We start from the raw sequence: 20,516 nt of genomic DNA on the forward strand, positions 1-20,516 counted from the left end.
TCATCTAAATTGGTTTAGTGGCTTAAACGTGAAGAGGTAACAGACAGACAGACCGAGTTAGGTTATCCAATTATAGTCATGCATAGAACAATAATATGTCATGTAAAGAGAGTAGAATTATTAAAATAGTGTTTTTTTCGTACTAAAATTAAGTTCAAGAGCCAACTGAAAGATCTACTTGAAACACATTCACTCATTCGTTTTTGCAATTCGTTATCTCTATGGAATTATTTATCAAACTAACAACAAGTAGGTAATATGAACAAGAAACAATAAAAATAAGCCTTAAATTAAAAATTACAAACTAAAATTATCGCCGTTTACTGGCAGCGTACCCAGAAGGCTGGCAGCATTGCAACGTTGTATGGCAATGCTGATACGCTATGCTAGTTATGACCCAGCCCTCTGGTCACGCGCCAATTTCACTAACCAGCGGCTATATTCTTTAAAGACCCTATGGAATTATGTGTGTTCACCTTAAGGCCGTTCCATCGGTTTGCCGCTGTCACTGTCACATTTCGCAAGAAAGAACGGGAAAGATAATGCTCGCCAAGTGTCAATTTTGATCGAATTTTGTCGGTTTTTGTTTATTTTAAAAACGTTACCTTATAATATCGAAATTCGAAAGCTATAAAATTACTATTTAAGTATTACTAGTTAATTGATCATTTATTATATACATCACATAGTTCATGATCAGCAACGCAGGCTTCGTCAAGTGCTTACAACAATAAATCAGCTACAGGCTTCGTCACCTACTAACAAATGATAATAATCCGCAACAGGCTTTGTCAATCTTAAACACTAAATTAAACTATAGGCCAAGTCCCCACTTCGGACCGTAGCCGGTCCAAAATTTTAAGTTAAGATTGTTTTTTCCTTTTTTTTTGTTTACGAGTAAAGTTGGATTTTCCTGCCGATATCTTTAACAAATGATTTTGATAATTTCAACCGTTTTATACTGAAATTTCCAATTCATTACAGCTAAATTGTTATCCCAATCATCCTTTAAGCCTCATTCATGCAAATGAAACATGATTCATGAATTGAATTATTCATTTGCAAATTGGGCGAGTTCAGCCGATTAGGCACATATAGGCAATTTCAAAAGTTCACGCGCCATTTCTAACGATTTTAGTCGCGTGCGAGTTAAGGGTTTAGAGCTCCAGTATAACTTTGTTGAGGTTGAAAATTCTGCTATAAATGATTCCAAGAAACCGAAATAATAGTTTCCGTAAATCCACCCAAGTACAGTTGGTTGGTTTTAAGATACATATCGGCACTACTTTGACAAAATCTCGTATCTCACACTACTACTCAAAGTATGCATCCCGTATATAAATACCACATTTTTCTTGTGATTGACAGAATAAGATACGAGTTTTTTGTTCAAATTAGTGCAGATATCTTAGTTGAAAATATCTCAAATATCTACGTTTAGGGGTGATTATTATTTGAATAACGCCGTTCTGAGTTAAAAATAAATATTTTAATAAATGAAAGAAAAGAAACCAGATTAAGTAAGTACCTACCTATACATAATAAAACATTTGTATTCATACTTAATTACGTATCGAATATTTCGAAGAGCTTAGTTTTAATATTTTTTTGAAGATCTGAGTCAGAAAAAAATCTGAGTTAGCGAGAGGGTTCTCGCGCGTAGAAGTTTTACTTCAAAAATATTATAGAATTTATATAAATATTTTTTCTATTTCTAAACAATTACATTTAAGTCTAATCTGAAATCATAAAATTGTATTCTTTTTACCTATAAATAATCTGAATGTAAATCTGAATCTGAATTATTACGCAGCTCTTTTTATTGTGAATTCAATGGATATCTATTTCATAGTAAAAATATTGTTTCAATATTTTACTTGGGCGGAGTTGTGGACCAACGGCGATATTTTTGCCAACCCCAACATTCATAGCGGAGTTTGGTGAAGACCGCATAAGGCCGTGGTAAAGTCATGATAAGGGTACTAAAACAATAACGGTGCCCGTACAAATATTTTACGTTCGTATGTTTTATATATTTTATATGTACGGTTTATATGTTCATTGTTAAGTCTATAATATTTAAATGTGGTTTTTCATTGTACTGTTCAAATAATATATATTTTACTTTACTCATTACACGAAGAGTCAGTTTTAATAGTAGCGGTTGAGACTACTCGTCATAAATCATTATACAAAACAACAGCATCAACATCAACATCAAACATTTATTCAGCAAATAGGCCACAGGGGCACTTTTACATGTCAATTTTTACAAGCAATAAAATTAAATTAATTAATGAAATATTAGATACTTTGTTAGATATGTACCCAGTCTAAATGTCGAATTACACAAAAAAAATATATACAAACAACAGACAAATACTAAAATTGTTTAGAGATGTAAAAGTCTCTAGGTGTCAGAGATAAAGTATATATAATAGAAAACGATCATCACATTATCCTTAGAGGTGTAAAGGATCTCCAAGACTTGAATTGTTATATAAGTAATTAAAAGACAAGAAATTAAATCAGGCAAACCGACAAGAACCGAATGAAGTGTCTCACGTTAATGCAACTCTTTAAGTAAGCCAGCTTTAAAATAAGTGCCATACTAGTATCTCTAAGTGTAAAACATTATGTCATATTATATAAAAAATATCAAAACAAACAAATTATAAAATCTGAAAACCACTACGAGCCTGAAACATATTGTTAACCACAATCATTAGTAACCACAAGTACCACATTTAATGAAGAGCGGTTACCAACACAATAAATAGGTAATTTGAAAACGTACTGAAATCTGAGGGGAGTATCTGACCATAGTCTAACGAGTGCATATCATACTGAACAACTTTTACTATGGGGCCAACCTTGAATCGCGAAAAAATAAAAAAATAAGAAAAGTTTATTATGTTTTTCAGTTGTTGGAAGTACAAATTAAATTTTCTTACTTTTCTTCTTGCACCATTTTTATTACATCTCTGTTTAGCTCTATGGTTGACTGGTAAATAATGCCTTTACGCATTCAATCCGCCATTTGTAATTTTTTTTGTATTTTGTGCAATAAAGTTTAAAAAATAAATAAACGAAAAATAAAAGAAAAATAAAAGAAAAAGAAAAGAAAAAGAAAAGAAAAAGAAAAGAAAAGAAAAGAAAAGAAAAGAAAAGAAAAGAAAAGAAAAGAAAAGAAAAGAAAAGAAAATAAAATAAAATAAAAGAAAAGAAAAGAAAAGAAAAGAAAAGAAAAAAAAAGAAAAAAGGAAAAGAAAAGAAAAGAAAAGAAAAGAAAAGGAAAGAAAAGAAAAGAAAAGAAAAGAAAAGAAAAGAAAAGAAAAGAAAAGAAAAGAAAAAGAAAATAAAGAGAAAGTAATAGGTTACAGGCGTCATAGGCTACGGTGACCGCATACTATCAGGCGGGCCGTAAACTTGTTTGCCGCTGAAGTGGTAGAAAAAATCTGAAAATCAAACCTTGGACACTGTGTTACTGACCGAACAACTCAACCACTCGACTTCTCAGTTGGCAAGGAACCTTCCTAATTTCTTGCTCTTTTGAGTGACCTTTTGCCCTTTGGATAAAAGTTTGTTGAAAGGATTTCAAAAGTATTTTATCTGATATAAATGTTTAATAGGTTTGTAAACATTTTTTCCTTTTTCTTGTTAAGAGAGATTATATATTTACCTACCAATAATTCGCAACAAGCTTTATCAAAAACATTTTCGTTTGTAACATGAAAAATTATAACAAGATTGTGGCAGATCCAGGTGTAACATTTGAAAACTGAACATCATACTTTTGGCGCACAGTTTTATTTATGGACAGTATAAAATAAACGAAAATCTCTTATGGCAGAACTGTTGCAAAAGTGCCAGCTTTCAGCTTTAAATAATAGGTTCCTAATCTCTCCGGTGGCGCTAGACATCAATGCGAGCGAGATGGACTGCGATTTAGTTTAAGTACGCAGACGCTAACGTAAACGTCAAGTGTCAACTCGTGGTACGGCTACCGGTCCGTGTTGTGTCGTCAAACAATAGTCAGAAATTCGGGTCAATGTATTTACATATTATATTTTTCATTTAATATTTCATTGCTGAATATCCTCTGTCCATTTAATTAGACTAACCACGTTATTCCAGATGCGCTTCGTGTTACCACGCCGACACGTACCAAAGGGCTCAGCACATACTGGACATTCCCGAGGCGAAGATAGCCGACGTTGCCTTCACCGAAACACATCTTGTTGTGACATGTGAGTGATTGACTTTCATGAACTTGCCAAGTATTGACGTTAGTTATTAGCAAAAACAGGCGAGCAATAGTCTAGTGGACGTGGTGACACATACTAAAGAGCTCAGCACATATTGGACATTCCCGAGGGGAAGATAGCCGACATTGCCTTCACCGTGACCCAGCTTGTTGTGACATGTGAGTGATTGACTTTCATGAACTTGCCAAGTATTGACGTTAGTTATTAGCGAAAACAGGCGAGCAATAGTCTAGTGGACGTGGTGACACATACTAAAGAGCTCAGCGCATATTGGACATTCCCGAGGCGAAGACAGCCGACGTTGCCTTCACCGTGACCCAGCTTGTTGTGACATGTGAGTGATTGACTTTCATGAACTTGCCAAGTATTGACGTTAGTTATTAGCGATAACAGGCGAGCGATCGTCTAGTGGACGTAGAGACACGTACCAAAGGGATCAGCACATATTGGACATTCCCGAGGCGAAGATAGCCGACATTGCCTTCACCGAAACACACCTTGTTGTGACATGTGAGTGATTGACTTTCATGAACTTACCAAGTATTGACGTTAGTTATTAGCGAAAACAGGCGAGCAATAGTCTAGTGGACGTGGTGACACATACTAAAGAGCTCAGCACATATTGGACATTCCCGAGGCGAAGATAGCCGACGTTGCCTTCACCGAAACACATCTTGTTGTGACATGTGAGTGATTGACTTTCATGAACTTGCCAAGTATTGACGTTAGTTATTAGCGATAATAGGCGAGCGATCGTCTAGTGGACGTAGAGACACGTACCAAAGGGATCAGCACATATTGGACATTCCCGAGGCGAAGACAGTCGACGTTGCCTTCACCGAAACACAGCTTGTTGTGACGTGTCGTGTGAGTAGATTGACTTTCATAAGGTTGCCAAAAATAGGCTAGTGTCCTAAAAAATATGATAAATCCGTCAGTTAGTTTATCAAAAAATATTTTACGAGTACGCGTAAGTATATTTTATCTTTCTGTCAATTAGGTGACACTGATTTCACCCGACGTTGTATAAAAAAATATCGTTTCTACGTGGTTATTATTCAGTTCCCTGTCAAACAATGATAATTTTAAAGTACTGAAAGCCACATCCCAGGAAACTGAGAAAACCGAACGAGAACTCCCTGGAGGCCATTGCGAACATGCATTTTGGTATAAAAATGATGTCGCTTTGTTATCATTCGAGCATGTTGAAATTCATTCGTGCATTTCGCTCGGGCTCTCGAATATAACAAATTGACATCATATTTACATCCAAATGGAATTTTGGATTGGCCTCCTATTTTATGACCCTATAAGTCCTATAACTCATTTTCGTGATTGTTCCACGTTTTTATTGGAGTGAAAAAATTCGACATATTATTATTTTTTGTTTTTAGCATTAACTCACTCCATGTATCCATCCATATTAACATGTTTTATTCCTTATGTAGGTATGTTTTTGTGTAAGTAGGACGTTATTTTTAAACTTTTAGTCAAATAAAAAGGCGTGCTAAATATTTTTTCAGTGGGTAATCAACTTGAACGGGATATGGACATGTATGTTCATATTTTATGTTTCTGATCAAAATCCGATTTATTGAATAACTAAAAAAATAGCATTCCTTCGGAGTTCGGATACACAGCGCTGGCTTCGTCATGTTACAGAAAGCTCATCCATATTAGGTTTCGTCAAAACTAAAAAGCAAATAATGCGATTATTGATTTCTGATTCACATCGCCTTTAGAGAGTTTAAACTCACGTGTTTTTAGTCACTCGCGCGATCCTTCGAAACATGTCGCGCGGTGACTAAGAACACGTGTATTTATTGAATGTAAGACGATCTCACGACAGTTTAAATTCGAGCTTTAGAAAGTTTGTGACTTGTGTCAAGAAGTTACTCGGAGATTTTTGTTGAATAAAATTGTACAGTAAAATGGTTTTGAGTAGCATGTTATGACATGATACGGAATATGTTCCGTATCATATTTCAAACATCGATTGTTTAATTTCACGCATATTCGCTGCTTTTAGCCAATTGTGCGTAAAATGCAGCAGTAATACTGGTGTAGTCTAAATTCGAACGGCACCTTTAGACTTGTCTATGTCGTGTTACTTAACATCACATCCGGGAGGAAATTTCCTATTTCCCGGCCTTTGTAGCTCCTAATTAAGTAATTATTAAGGCAATCCATAATATGTTTAGTGAATTTTAGTGATTCTAGTAGTCACTAATTAACTGCTTTCTTATATCATCTCATTAGAAAATAGATCAATTTGAGCAGCAGCGTCTGGAAGACCTAGATACTAAGCGTCAAATCCACAGGACACGACCTAAGCCCTCCTACACGTACACCCGCAACTCGACTGGACAACTCCATTGCGCATCCTGTGACCGCATCTTCAAGACAAAGTTTGGTTTTGCGAACCACATTAGGGCATTTCATAATCCGGATAAGAATTGTTGATGGAGTCGCCATTGCCGGCTACGGCAAGGAGGAATGATGATGATTAATTAACTGCTAAGTTTCAGGTTCAATTTAAAGTATGGTCTTCTTCAACATTTTCGTGTTTTTTAGGGGACGACAACCACAAATCCACTTACGAGGCGGAGTTCCTAGTTCAATTCAACTATGAAACCTACAAAGAAGGACAAAGACTGAAGCCTGTCATCTGGCACGGGGGATCAGTGGCCGAGAAGATAGCTAGGGTCCAAGTTGACAAGTTTCTGAAGACCAAGGAAGCTGCTGAGGAGGTGTTTCAGTCTCTTCTTGATTATGGCGTCGCGTTGATAGATGGGGTAAGTTGATTCTTTCATCGTGTCTGTCGTTATTGTTGTACCGGATGGTCTCATCGGAATATCAGCACTGGAAGTCACCAGCGCACATGCTGAGGAGATCCTCGTGACACTTTCTCCTTCCTATGTTTTGTCTGTTTTATATAATTTTCTCTTTTGTGTTTGTGCTTACGAATGATTTATTTATATTCTATTCTATTCTAAGGCCACGGAACGCTCCGAGCGTCACGAGCGTGCACGCTCGCCGACCGCCATAGATTTGTGGCGCCAGAGAACCGTGCACGCTCCTGACGCTGTGAGCATTTGGTGGCCCTCAGGTTAGTGTACGTAAGGCCTCAGTGGCGAGCGACCAGCGGCGCGTACAAATGAGGCGGAAAGTTTCTAAAAAGTGAGAAAGGTTCTCGGAAATTTCAGCAAAACTTCACAAGATCAAAGGAAGCTTTCATTCTGGAAATGGAAAATTTAGAATCTCGTACAAAAATTTCAAAAATTTCCGAAATTATTTCATGAGGAAATTTCGAAATTTTGGAAACTTTCCGACGGCACATCAGTAGCGGTGCGTTTAGTGGGCATACAGCATTACTAACGTGCGCTGAAGATACTCGCTTATGTCTCTTGTTCAACATGGATGTCGCACCAGACACCCAGCTGGTCCCTGCGCTTAATCGTCCATTCAGTTTTCATTAGGTTAAAGATGGTGTCTAAACAGGCTGAACAGATTAGGATGGATATTCTTGCATCTTATCATTGTAATCGTGACTTTCGTGGGTTCTGGACACCTCCACGAGGAACAATAGGTGCATAGCCAGTTTAATAAAAAAAATGCTGTGGTGTCATTCTTAAAGTTGACGTGTTCCTGAGGGTGAGTTGAATGAATAAGCCGAGAGGACGTTAATAGTCGTTAGAGTTTTTTTTTATAAATCTTTAAAAACAAAGTGGAAAGGCCCTGTGATATAATTAAGTGAAGTGGGGGCTATTTGTAGGGGTGAACTGCTCATCTACTCTATCTTGAAATTCTCTATGATTTTTGACACCATCGTTTCCATTTCCAGCTCTGCAATGCGACGACCTGGAAAAAAATCATTAGGTTTTTTTTGAAACAGCAATCAAAGTACCTTATTAACACTAGTGGCTATGTGAGCTGTGGTAGACCTTGAGAAATTATACGCCATAACTAGAAAACTTTCCAAAAACGCCATTATTAGAAAACTTTCCAAAAAATTAGAAACTAATTCTAGTTCTAGTTCTAGCCTGCCTTTTGTGACGGACGAGTTAACTACTGAACCTTACACTAAGCATGGCCTGACATGCCCTTGGTAGAGTTTTGAATGATTCACGGTTAGTTTCACTAGACTTATATTGACCGGGATATAGACCGTGATTAGCTTTTGTATTATTTGTGAGCTCCCGATATTTCGACGCAGTTACATGCATCATGATCACGGGTCACTGAAGATAGCGGGTGGGTGTCAAAGTTGTGTAGACAGCGCTCTGTCTACCCTCTGTCTGTCTGTCTGTCTATATCGGGAGCTCACAAATAATACAAAAGGTAATCACGGTCTATATCCCGGTCAATATAAGTCTAATGCCCTTGGTAGTTTTTTTTTTGTTTAACTTCAGCCCTGCTTAGCAATGTGCAAGTTGCAAAACATTTTAAAAATGTCTGAAGTTTCTGGATACTTTCGTGAGAAAATTCTCATACAAGTTTCCACTTAGAAAGTTCCCGTTCTGATTAGGGATTATTACTCAATGTTCTTAACTGTTAACGACTGTTACATTTTACATTTAAGTCACTCTGGCATATATTCCAAGGCTCATAGAAATCGAAAATATTTCTAAGAAGATTTGGCAATAAACGTGCAGAAAAAAATACCGAGAAAATTTCATGGAAATTTTGACCTTTTAAAAATTCTCTTTAGCACATAAGCACTGGTGTATTCTTGTAATATCAGATAACGTTTGTTTATAATCTAAGTTTGTAGTCTAACGCCAAAAGTCAACATCCAGATTTAAATGTGCACCGAATTTCACTGTCTGCACTGAAGTGAATGTGCAAACAGACATGTACGTGTTCAATCATCGGTTGTGTACATGTGTACAATGTGCTTTGTTTGAGGGCTCCATGGAAACTATTGTACTATTGATCAGTGGTCACGGTACCAGCCTTTGTTTGCTTGTACCTATCCCGGAAAATGTTTGATATAGGTAGTCGAACTAGGAAGTAGATTTAGAAACAGACCTAAAGTTCATATTAAGCCATTCTGCACCAAATTTGCAGCGACATATTTTCCTACTTATTTATAATTATGGTACTAGAGAAGAGATATGATTTCAGGGACATATTTTAAACAAGCGCTCCATCACTTTGTTTATTATTTTGAAAATTAGTATATTTTTAACTAAATTCTAACTCCAAAGCCAAACGGAGCCATAACAAACGGATGTGTGTTGCCATAATACAAGGGATCACCGTTCTCAGCGTACTACTTTACCCTGTATAAGGGCCTTATCATTTGTCAAAATAGATTTCACTGATATAGGTATTCAAGGTAGACATACATAATTCTTAAAACAAAGTAATAGGCCAAACGAGTGAGATATAGCATTTTTTCAGAATCCATAACTACCGCGAGAACAATATAGGCCTTTGTCCTTCAGTACACCTGCATGAAATAAGATCTTTTTTGAGCCAATGTGATGAAAAGTAAATTACATTAGCGTATATGTCGGTTATTATATCAGTGTTGACACTGTCCGTGACTCATGATATGGGTATAGGATCTTTATACTCTTGGGTTTAAAAGCAATTTGCCCCTTTTATAAAATCGCATACAAAAACAAGGCAGGGCTTTTCAAACACAATAGTCCTTTTATCCACTGTATTAGACCAGAGCTGTGGCGGTACACTCTCGAGCACGTTCTACATAATTCACATACCAATGCCTTCTAAATTATTTGCTAATATAACTTGAGCTGTACACTCGTACCTGTTATAATAAGAGATCGGAGACCATGGTTATCTGGTTGGTTAAAACGATGCAGTAAACATTGTCAATAACACTTCACCCTTACCGTGGCCCAAGGCCCAGTTCAGATTTAAAAAATTGTTACGGTTTTGACCTGGTTTTGATACGACCTTAACGATCTTAACGATTGGTGCGGGTTTCTATTGTTTCCCATAAAGTTTTAAGTCATAGTGACCATAGTGTATTGTTTGTCCACATTTTCGTTAGTCATAATTTGGTTTTTCTCAGAAACTAGTAACTTTTCAGGATTGCCATTAAACAAACCTAACCTAATCCAACCTATCTATAGGATAACCTTACGAAAATCCTGAAAGTTAACGGTTTCAGAATTATGACTAATGATAATCTGACAATCATTACATTATGACTATGGATGTTATAGAAAGGATGCCAATCTCTTATGGCAGAATTGTTGCAAAAGTGACCGCTTTCAGCTTTAAATAATAGTTCCTAATCTCTCCGGTGGCGCTAGTTAGGCTCTGGGACATGAGTATAACATGAACCATATAAGGCAACAAATAACCCGGCCAAATTACGTAGGTTGTTTTTGGTAGTATTTCGGTGTAAGGTGGCGCCGCCTAATTACTGTTTTTTGATGGACACTTTTCATACATAGAGATTTGGCTCCTTTATATAGTCTCCATGATTATGACTTATGACTTTCAATAATTATGTCAAACAAGGGGACCCCGGTTGATGCGCATCTCACGCACGACACGACTTTCACTTCATTTTGCTTGCACTGATCAACGTGAGCGTGATCGAAATCGTTAAAAGTTGTAAAATTTCGTAGCTTTGCAGAAAATAATAATTAAATCTTAAATAAATCCAAATAGAAAGAAAACACACACCGCGAATAATGAACAATTTATCAATAGAAGACGAGTGTGCTAGTAAAAACATCTTTAAATCAAAAATTAACAAGTTGCTATTGGGTACAACGCATGACTAAATATATAAGATAGGTAAATATTGTATATAAATAAATATCCTTTATTGCACCAAAATCATACATTTTACATACATGTAAAACTACAAATAAATTCTTAAAGAATAACAACAACATATATACCTACAACTTACACTTTGTTAATGTAATATAAAAGTATTAACCTTAGTAATATAAGTTAATCATTAAATTTAGATTAAGGTACTAACATTGAAAATGAGTGCACCATTTCGCCGTTAAACGCAAGTTTAGCGAAACTTGTATAAGTTTAAAATGTGTTATACTTTTTTGAAAATAAATTAAAAAAAAAAAAAAAAAAAAACAACTTTCGGTTAAAATACTGTAAATACCGCAATCAAATCGTTTCATCCATTAAGGAGCTTATATTGCACAAACAGACACAGAGAAATTTAAATAATAAGTAATTGTGTATCATTGTGTCTGTTTTTAGTCTATTTGCTTTTATTGCTGGGATTAAAAATGGTATTTATAGAGATGTACAGCGCTGTACAGGATGTTCAAGCTGTCTCTGAAGGACTAAATATCTAGGTGTGCTAATAATAGTACCTAATATAATATTTACTTGTCTACTATCTTTTCTTTGACTTGCTTTGATTATCGATCGCGCAGAAAGATTTACACTCGTATTGGTAAAAGCTCGAAATAGATTTTCCTCCAGTGACTGGCAAAATGTTGAGAAATATTATACTCTTTTTAGGGTTCCGTACCCAAAGGGTAAAAACGGGACCCTATTACTAAGACTGCGCTGTCCGTCTGTCCGTCTGCCTGTCACCAGGCTGTATCTCATGAACCGTGATAGCTAGCAGTTGTAATTTTCACAGATGATGTATTTCTGTTGCCGCTATAACAACAAATACAAAGAAGTACGGAACCCTCGGTGCGCCAATCCGACTTGCACTTGGCCGGTTTTCTCAATACTACGTCGGTGGCAAACAAGCATGACGGTAAGCAGTCTCCGTAGCCTATGGACGCCTGCAACTCCAGAGGTGTTACATGCGCGTTGCCGACCCTAACACTCCGCACCCTCGTTGAGCTCTAGCAACCTTACTCACCGGCAGGAACAGAACACTATGAGTAGGGTCTAGTATTATTTGGCTGCCGGTTTTCTGTAAGGTGGAGGTTTCCCCAGGTGGGCTCTAGAACGTAAATCATCATAAATCAGAATTGGTTTATGTTACCAGGTGGACCAAAACCTTGAAGCGACGGAGCAAGTGTGCAAAGCTCTGGGAGGGGTGCAGCACACCATCTTCGGGGGGATGTGGGAGTTCACCACCAAGGCCGACCATGCCGACACTGCCTACACTAACCTGCCACTAGCTGTTCATAATGATAGCACCTACTTCACAGAGTCTACTGGGTATAGTATGCGGTCTATCTACTGTGAGCTCGTTCACTTCCCTGTACTGACAATGGCATTCTGTTAAACAAAAGCCATTATTTCTTTTGTGCCTGAGCGCGTGGCCTTTGTGCCTGATCGCGTGGCTATTGTGTGTGAGCCTCAGGCACAAAGGCCACGCGCTCAGGCACAAAAGAAATAATGGCTTTTATTTAACAGAATGCCATTGTTAGTACGTAAGTGAACGAGCTGAGTAGAGATAGCGTTAACTATAAGTACCCTAAAAACCTGTCAAGTGTGAGAGAAAATAAGTAAACTTACGAGTAAGTGCTCCCTCCATAAAAAGATAAAAAAAAACTCATTTGTAATAAGCGAGCTTTGCGAAAACTTAAGTTTTAAGCTTAATAAGTATCACGTTTGAAGCCAGTTTCAAACTTATTAATTATAAGGGTAAACATAAATAAATAAATAAATAAATAAAAATGTTTATTGAGTTCGCACAAACAAACGTAGTTATAACTGGGCAGGTGCCTCTTTTTAAGCGTACAATGACACTTGTGTCAAGAGACACCGCTCTCCCGTAGGTGGTAACAGAATGTATATAAAAGCAATAGCTGTGGCTTAAAACTAATGTTTCTTCAAAATAACTAAAAATAGAAAGAAATTAAGTATATAAAGCTAATTTTAACAAAAATCTGTTCTTAATAGAGTACCTAAGCCTTTTTCTTTTATATAAGGTACAATGAGGTGGACTACAATTTTAATAAAGTTTTAATAATCGAGGGGATGTGTGTGTGTGTGTGTGTGTGTGTGTGTGTGTGTGTTTCTGCATTTATGTAAATTTTCTGTGTGCGTGTGTATAGGTTCTGGATGCGTAAAAATGAATCTGAAGACCCGTGCATTAGCTGCAGGAAGTTTTTTTTTTTTTTTTAAGATGTAGTATACAGTATACAATTAATATTATTATTATTAGACGACTCCAACTAATATATTTTCAACATCATTATAGCTTTTAGTGTTAATCCATGTATTTAGTTTACTTAAACATTCTTTAGAGCTTGCGGGGTAAATATTTAACAACTTATTTATATAATTATACAATTTTACCGACTGAGCTACGTACTGCCTCTTTGCGAATACGGATTTAGGTACAGGAGCGGATATTACGTCGGGTTTTCTTCTTTTAGATTTATTATCGTCTGTTTCAGGTTTGTATACGGTTTCTTTATGCCTTCGTAAAACTGCATTAATTACATATAGCTTTCTAACTGAGAGCAGGTCCGAAATTTGGTAGAGCTCACTGGTAGGGAACATATAGGGCTTAAAGTACATTACCTTGATTAACGCTCTTTGAGCTCTTTCTAACTCCAAAAACTTAGTTTTTGTGGCACCGCCCCAGATTGGAATACAGTAGGCAAGAACCGACTGAGCGAGAGAAATATAAATCTGGTTAAGTAGCTTTTTTGTTGCTACGTGTCGAAGATTTTTAAAGACCCAAATCATCTTTCGAGTGTGCGACATGATTAGTTCAATATGTACATGCCAGGTAAGTCTCTGATCTATCATAATGCCTAAATATTTTGTGTACTCAACTTTGTGGATTTCTGAGCATGTACATGAACTTGACAATATTAAATATTGTATTATAATCATAAATTTGATACTCTTTACATATGATACTTAAATATTATGTAGGTACCTACTACTAACTTATATGCACGGTGGCTAAAACATAAGTGCATTCCCGTTGCTAGGGAGGTTTTGGGATTATAATGAGCAACTTTTACTATGGGACCAACCCCGAAATTGCGAAAAAAAAATTACAGTACATATGGTGCTACTTTCTGGCATAGTGCGTAAAAGAGCACTTTTCGTGCATATGTCGCAAGTTTAAAGGGCCATATGTACTGTAAAACGTTGTACGATACACGTGCGGATAGGTAATTCGCATTCCTTAGAATTTCCTCTTTTCCGCACTTGTATCGTAAATAACTATTGGCTGTTTCATACATTTTGGCTAGTCCATTTTCTATGGTAGGGTAAATTTAAAAAAGGGTAAAAGCTCAAAAATATGTGAACACGACTTTATTGTCTAAGGTGTAAGAACGTACACATATTTTTGAAACTTTACTTACTTACTGGTGTGGCGCAACGACCCGAAGTGGATCTTGGCCTCCGACACCAAAGACCGCCATGCTACTCTGTACAAAGCCGTTTCTGTCCATTCGACGGCGCCGTACAGTACTTCCCTAACAGCATTTATACGTCATTATGACGTCAGCGACGTCATTATGACGCCATAATTTCGTCATTAATACGTCATTAGTCATTCTGACGTCACTTTGCTACCTGGGTTAACAAGATCTATAAATCACGAAATTCATTTCAATTATCTACGTTTTCCTGCGGTGATTTTTATAAAAATATGGTAAAGCATGATTGATTATGCCCTTTATTGTCGTCATATTACCGTCGGTTTAATGCATGTTCAAAGGTGGCTCGGCTTTCACATCGAGCGGCAATCTTCTTTAATCTTTCTAACCATTTCGACGCCGTGTCAAACATAAAAGTTGTCACTCGGACGCCACGTCTCCAGTGTCAAAACTGAAATTAAACTTTATGCACATGCACGTAAGTCTATGTTGATCAGTGGTAGGTATTTGACCGATTAATCCGTTTTTGACGTTGGACCTCCGGTGCCGATATATCCGTCATTGGCGTCCAAAAAAGTGTATTGTTGTTGTTGGAACCTTTTGCTTGAAAACGACACATTTAGTCAAAATTCTAATTTATAATTATGCACATCTGGGCGCCAGGTTTTCTTGTTGTTTTTTCTTCTGTGGCAGTACATCCTTTAGTATTGCAGATTAGTATAAAAAAATCTCAAAATTATATTATTATTTATTCTGTAAGTAGGTCTCAATTGACAATGACAGCGCCAGCGAGTAATGCCGCAACAGTAATGCAGCTGCAGTTGCCATCCGAATATCACCTTTATTCTTACGACGGTAACTCGCAAACACGAACTTTTTGACGTTTCCCTCGAGATTCGTGTACGTGTACACCGTATGAGCGAGGTTTCGTATCTGAGTGGCCATAAGTGCCCACTTATCTCCGCGTCAAGCCTGACGTTGTTTATTACAGTTTTTCCACTACGCTCGCCCCTGATTCAATTGTCTGAAGCTTTTGACCTACATAAAAAAGGCTCGGTTGTAGTTTGCGTAAATATATACTCGTAAGTATCGTAAAATAGGTACTGAAGTAGAGCAGTGTCACTTTGTAATATTGAAAAATAAAAAAAAAACTACCTAATAAATAAAATAAATAAATAAAAATAGTTTATTTACTTAAATGAAATAATTCTCAAAATTGCTTTATATGAGGATATCACGTATCATTAAATTTGTGGTATATTGTACAAAAAAATCAGCCATATCGTATCTGGAGGAGCCCAAACTTGGTATGTTTTTAAAATTATTTTTGTTTTTAATTTAATAAAATGGCTGAAATGTACATCATAATGATTTGGTATATTTTAGGATCTCCTCAAAAGCCCTTTCGTATGATACCACACGCGAAATTTTTCCCATACAAAAAAAAATGACTCAGCCTCTCCTCCTAAGGGAATTTTTTTAAGAACTGCTGGTCAAAAATTATGTTTTGTCCTCTAGTATGCGTGTGCAAAATGGCTAAACTGTACATCGATTTGCGGTTTTTGTTTCGAATTGGGCTCGTACGCCGTCCACTATATTGTCAAGGCGTTATAGTGCGTGTTCAGATATTTTTGAGCACCTCGGCCGCTCCGATATCTGATGGCGATCATGCTAAAATATCCAAAAATAAAAACACATAAGTAATATATATGCCAATCAGAACCCTTTAGCATCATGCACAGTCACCATCAGATATGTATATCGGAGCGGCCTGTAGTGTGCGCTACGTACGTTACATGGCGACCTTGCCAGTATGCTTAGTAACAGTTGAGTTCGACCCAAGCCAAGATTTAATTTCAGTGAAGTATGGCACGGGCATTATCCGAGCATTGTCACTGCCAACAGTGCCAAATTGGTTCTAAATAAGCGTAGTCGCTGTCTGTAATGCGTCCATATATCGAGTCGTTAAAAATGTATTATCTTTTTTCTTTTTTATAGCTTTTCGTTGACCCAAATCTCCTTATTTCAGGCTCCAAATCCTCCACTGCATAGAACATTCCGGCGGGGTGGGGGGTGAAACAGTACTAGTGGACGGATTCTACGGAGCCACTCGACTGAAGGCGGAGTCTCCCGAAGACTTCGCCTTTCTGACAGAGTTCGAATTGGAAGCAGAGTATATAGAGGAAGGGCACCATCATAAATGTGCGGCGCCGGTTATAAAGATCGATAAGAGGACTAAGGATATTAAACAAATAAGGTAGGTACTTTGAACAATGATAAGTATTCTGAATGTGTCAGTCATTACTGCCGCAAAAGTCAAAAATCCGGGCAGCAACGTCGATTTTGACATGCGACTGCCAACTGCATTGCTGGCGCAACTGTCATTCTGGCGGCGTAAGTGGTGAAACAGTACTAGTGGACGGATTCTATGATTTCTATGGAGCCACCCGACTGAAGGCGGAGTCTCCCGAAGACTTGAATATTACAAAGAAAGAGCACCATCTAGCGTGCGACGCCGGTTATCGGGATCGATAAGAGGACGAAAGATATTATACTCGTTTGACGGGTGTAATCTTAGAGCAACACCGGGAAGGGAGGAGGCATTCGTACTATGGCATGACAGAGACCTCTGCTCCGAATATGTCGAAGAAGCTCTCCGCCAGGGTTTGATAACGGAGCTACCTTCTCCGGCCTGTGTGGTCCGCGGAAGGTATTTTATTTCCCTCCTACCCTTCAGGAAAATACCTGACGGGGATCCCCCTACCCGCCACCTGGGGATGCGTCCTCTAGGGTGAAAGGCTTCCCCGATGATACTGCGGTATTATATTCTTAATCATTTTAATTAACTTTCGCGTTTGTGTATCAAAGCTAAATGAGAATATTTTGAAGATAATACGTTTTGTTTTAGTTCAATGATTGTAGTTTAATTTTAATTTACTTAAAAAAAGGGATAAGAATAATATCCCTAAACAACGTATTTTTGGGCCACCCTTTACAACAGTTGGGTAAAAACAAGACCACAACAACAATTCACATTTACAATTCAGTAGACAGCGTGTGGTCTACATATTTTGTTATAAATTAACAGTTTAACCCTACTCTAAACCATGTCAAGGCCTCTGAAGTACTTACATTTACATATTTACGTTTCTGATTTTCTTGTCCGCCGAATACGGCAAACAGAACGACCCGGTGTTATTCCGAGCGCTTTCAAAGTCTGTGTATGATAAGGCATGTGGCAAAAAGTCCGCCTGTTGTACTTATTTTTTATGTGCAATAAAGTTTAAAATAAATAAAGAATGATCCTAAAATTTTAGTCACAACCAAGGTATGAACTCAAAATTTTTGACCACTAAACACATATGTGAGAAGGCAAAGAGAAGGCAAAGGACCGCGAAACATGGAAATTGCTCCACCGACAAGAGACTTACTCTTAAATGATGATGAAACACGTATGAAAGGTTTAAGCGAATCAGTATAGGTACAAGTCGTAACACAAATGCTGATTTATCGTTCAAAGGATGACTCACGCTCACGCTAGATGACGGATTTTCTATGACGGCTGATCGGTGATCACGTGGTGATTTCCATAGAAAACGAAGCTCCGGAAGCTCTGGCCCGGCCCCGGACCGGCCTAACGCGAGTCATCCTTAAAAGGCATAATCAGTATCGTAAGAAGGTAATAAAATAAAATAAAAAGTTCGTATGGCAAACGCTCTCAAACGAGTCAGTATTAAGTTAGTCCCTGTGGGGTTATCGAATAAGCTGGAATTAACGCTTACGCAGCGTACTACGTAGGCGAACAACACGCGAACGCGAAGCGAAGCGATGCGGTACGGGGTGAATCAATCCTTTGATACCTATAGAAGTGTCCTACGTGGGCGATCTCGGTGCGAACGCGAATGCAGTGGGCCCGCCGCGCCGCGCCGCTCCGCTTCGTTTCGCGTTCGCGAGTTGTTCGCTTACGTAAGACGCAGCGTTAGACAAAAAGACGAAAATATGGTTGATTGCTTTGTTTTAAGAGAATAAGCCTGCTAAAAGAAACACAATAATAATTTCTATGGTGAATAGTAATTATTCTCTCAAGTACCAAAGAACTTAACTAAGTTAAGAACCTGTAAATAATGACGGACCCCTGGAAATTCTGTACCGTAACCCATGCTATGCACCCACCCGATGTCACACCAATTTTTGTATCGTATAACTGTCCTGTTTTTATGTGCAATAAACTTATTTTATTACCGTCAAAAAATGTTGTCACATTGGCAAGGTATATTTTTGACTTTGATTTGAAAACTAGTGCATACGCCAATTCTTGGGATAAGTTGTCAAGCGAACCCTACGACCCCATGAGCCATGGCAAAAAGCCGGGATAACGCAAAGAAGATGATGATGATATTGTTTCGGATCTCAGTCGCGTTATATTCAAAAACTTTTAAACTAGACTCACCTAAACTCTCCTAACCACCAGAATTGCACTGTCCCTGAATATAAAACCCCATTACTTATTCAAGTATCAAATTTGTATTTCCAGATTCAATGTATACGACCGAGCGCCAATGGCGTTCGAGGACGGGGATGAATGCAGGAATTACTATCGGGCCCTGAGAAGACTGGCCAAGTATTATCAGGACCCTGGGAATCAGTGGCAGTTTAAACTTAAACCAGGTACACAATACATTTACCAACACAAGACACAAAAAAAACAAGTGCAACGTGTTAATATTACACCGGCAATACTTTGCTAGTTAACGTCAGAGTGAACGAATGGATACGTCACAAGCGGTCGGTCACGGTTGTCAGTTGACACTTTGGATCGAGACGTTTTCGCGTAAGTTTGGTGACACTGAATATTTATGTAACAGTAAAGTTGAATAATGTGTTTAATAATATAAACATTTGATTCGTTACGCAGCGTCTTACGTAAGCGAACAACCGCGGCGCGGCGAGCCCACGGCGTTCACTTTCGCAACGAGATCGCCCACGTAGGACACTTCTATAGGTATCAAAGGATTGATTCACCCCGCGCCGCATCGCTTCGCTTCACGTTCGCGTGTTGTTCGCCTACGTAGTACGCTGCGTTACTGTTCGTTTATAACTATATTTTACCTTTGAAATATCGTAAAACAAGAATATAGCAACTATTATAATTAACATTTTTACCGGTTTCTATAACATTATTGTTTTCCAGGCGTGGTGATGGTGATGGACAATTTTCGCGTGCTGCACGGTAGAACCGGGTTCTCAGGCAAGCGCGTTCTTTGCGGCAGCTACGTGGCGCGCTCTGATTGGCTAGATCGGGCGAGGGCTCTGCGTCTTATCCAATGATAATGATCAGACATAGCATGTCTATCATCATGTTAAACGAAATGTTCTGCGATTGCGAACGAAACGTATGTTCATTGCGTTTACGAAGACAATGTAAAGTAAATAAATATTTTTAAATTAACTATAGTTATTTTGTTGAAACCATCAGAATTAATTAATTTTCCTTTGCCGTCTCACCGTAAGCTAGGAATTTCCAATTTAAGTAGACGATTTAGACAGTTTCATAAAATAGCAAACTGTTTTAAAATAGTTTACTTAATATTAAAACTAAAAGACCTGCGTCAGACCAATTAATTCAATAATTAAAAAAGAATGTGCTTAGTCAGTGGAAATTTTAAATTGCAAGTAGGAATTTTAGAGAGTTTCAAACTTTGATACTTATTTACGAAAGTTTTAATAATATAGATTCATATTTTAATAATACATTTATTGTGTAAAACCTATTTTGCTAAAATGAATGCGGTTTTTATGAAATAGTAACAAATATTCAATTTAACCCCGGATTAGTGGGATGGTGCAAGTGGCACTTAGCAGTCTTAGCACCGCGTTAGTAATGCAGCTTCGTTAATAATGGCGTAAGCGTCGACTGCCATAAGGTACCTTTACCGTGGAACGTCACTTATTAATAGCGAAGGCCTTTCGG

General features: G+C 37.6%; 1 protein-coding gene across 1 annotated transcript; it reads left to right on the plus strand.

The window, feature by feature from the left end:
- Positions 1-4,267: 4,267 nt before the first annotated feature.
- On the plus strand, positions 4,268-19,873 carry LOC134741743 (trimethyllysine dioxygenase, mitochondrial). Its single transcript, XM_063674637.1, has 7 exons — positions 4,268-4,288; positions 4,357-4,426; positions 6,843-7,063; positions 12,238-12,413; positions 16,575-16,802; positions 19,080-19,213; positions 19,737-19,873. Exons 1-7 carry the CDS (start codon positions 4,268-4,270, stop codon positions 19,871-19,873), a joined length of 987 nt encoding a protein of 328 aa, XP_063530707.1.
- The last annotated feature ends 643 nt before the right edge of the window (positions 19,874-20,516 follow it).

The sequence above is a fragment of the Cydia strobilella genome, chromosome 5, assembly GCF_947568885.1.
Source record: "Cydia strobilella chromosome 5, ilCydStro3.1, whole genome shotgun sequence".
Lineage (NCBI taxonomy): Eukaryota > Metazoa > Arthropoda > Insecta > Lepidoptera > Tortricidae > Cydia > Cydia strobilella.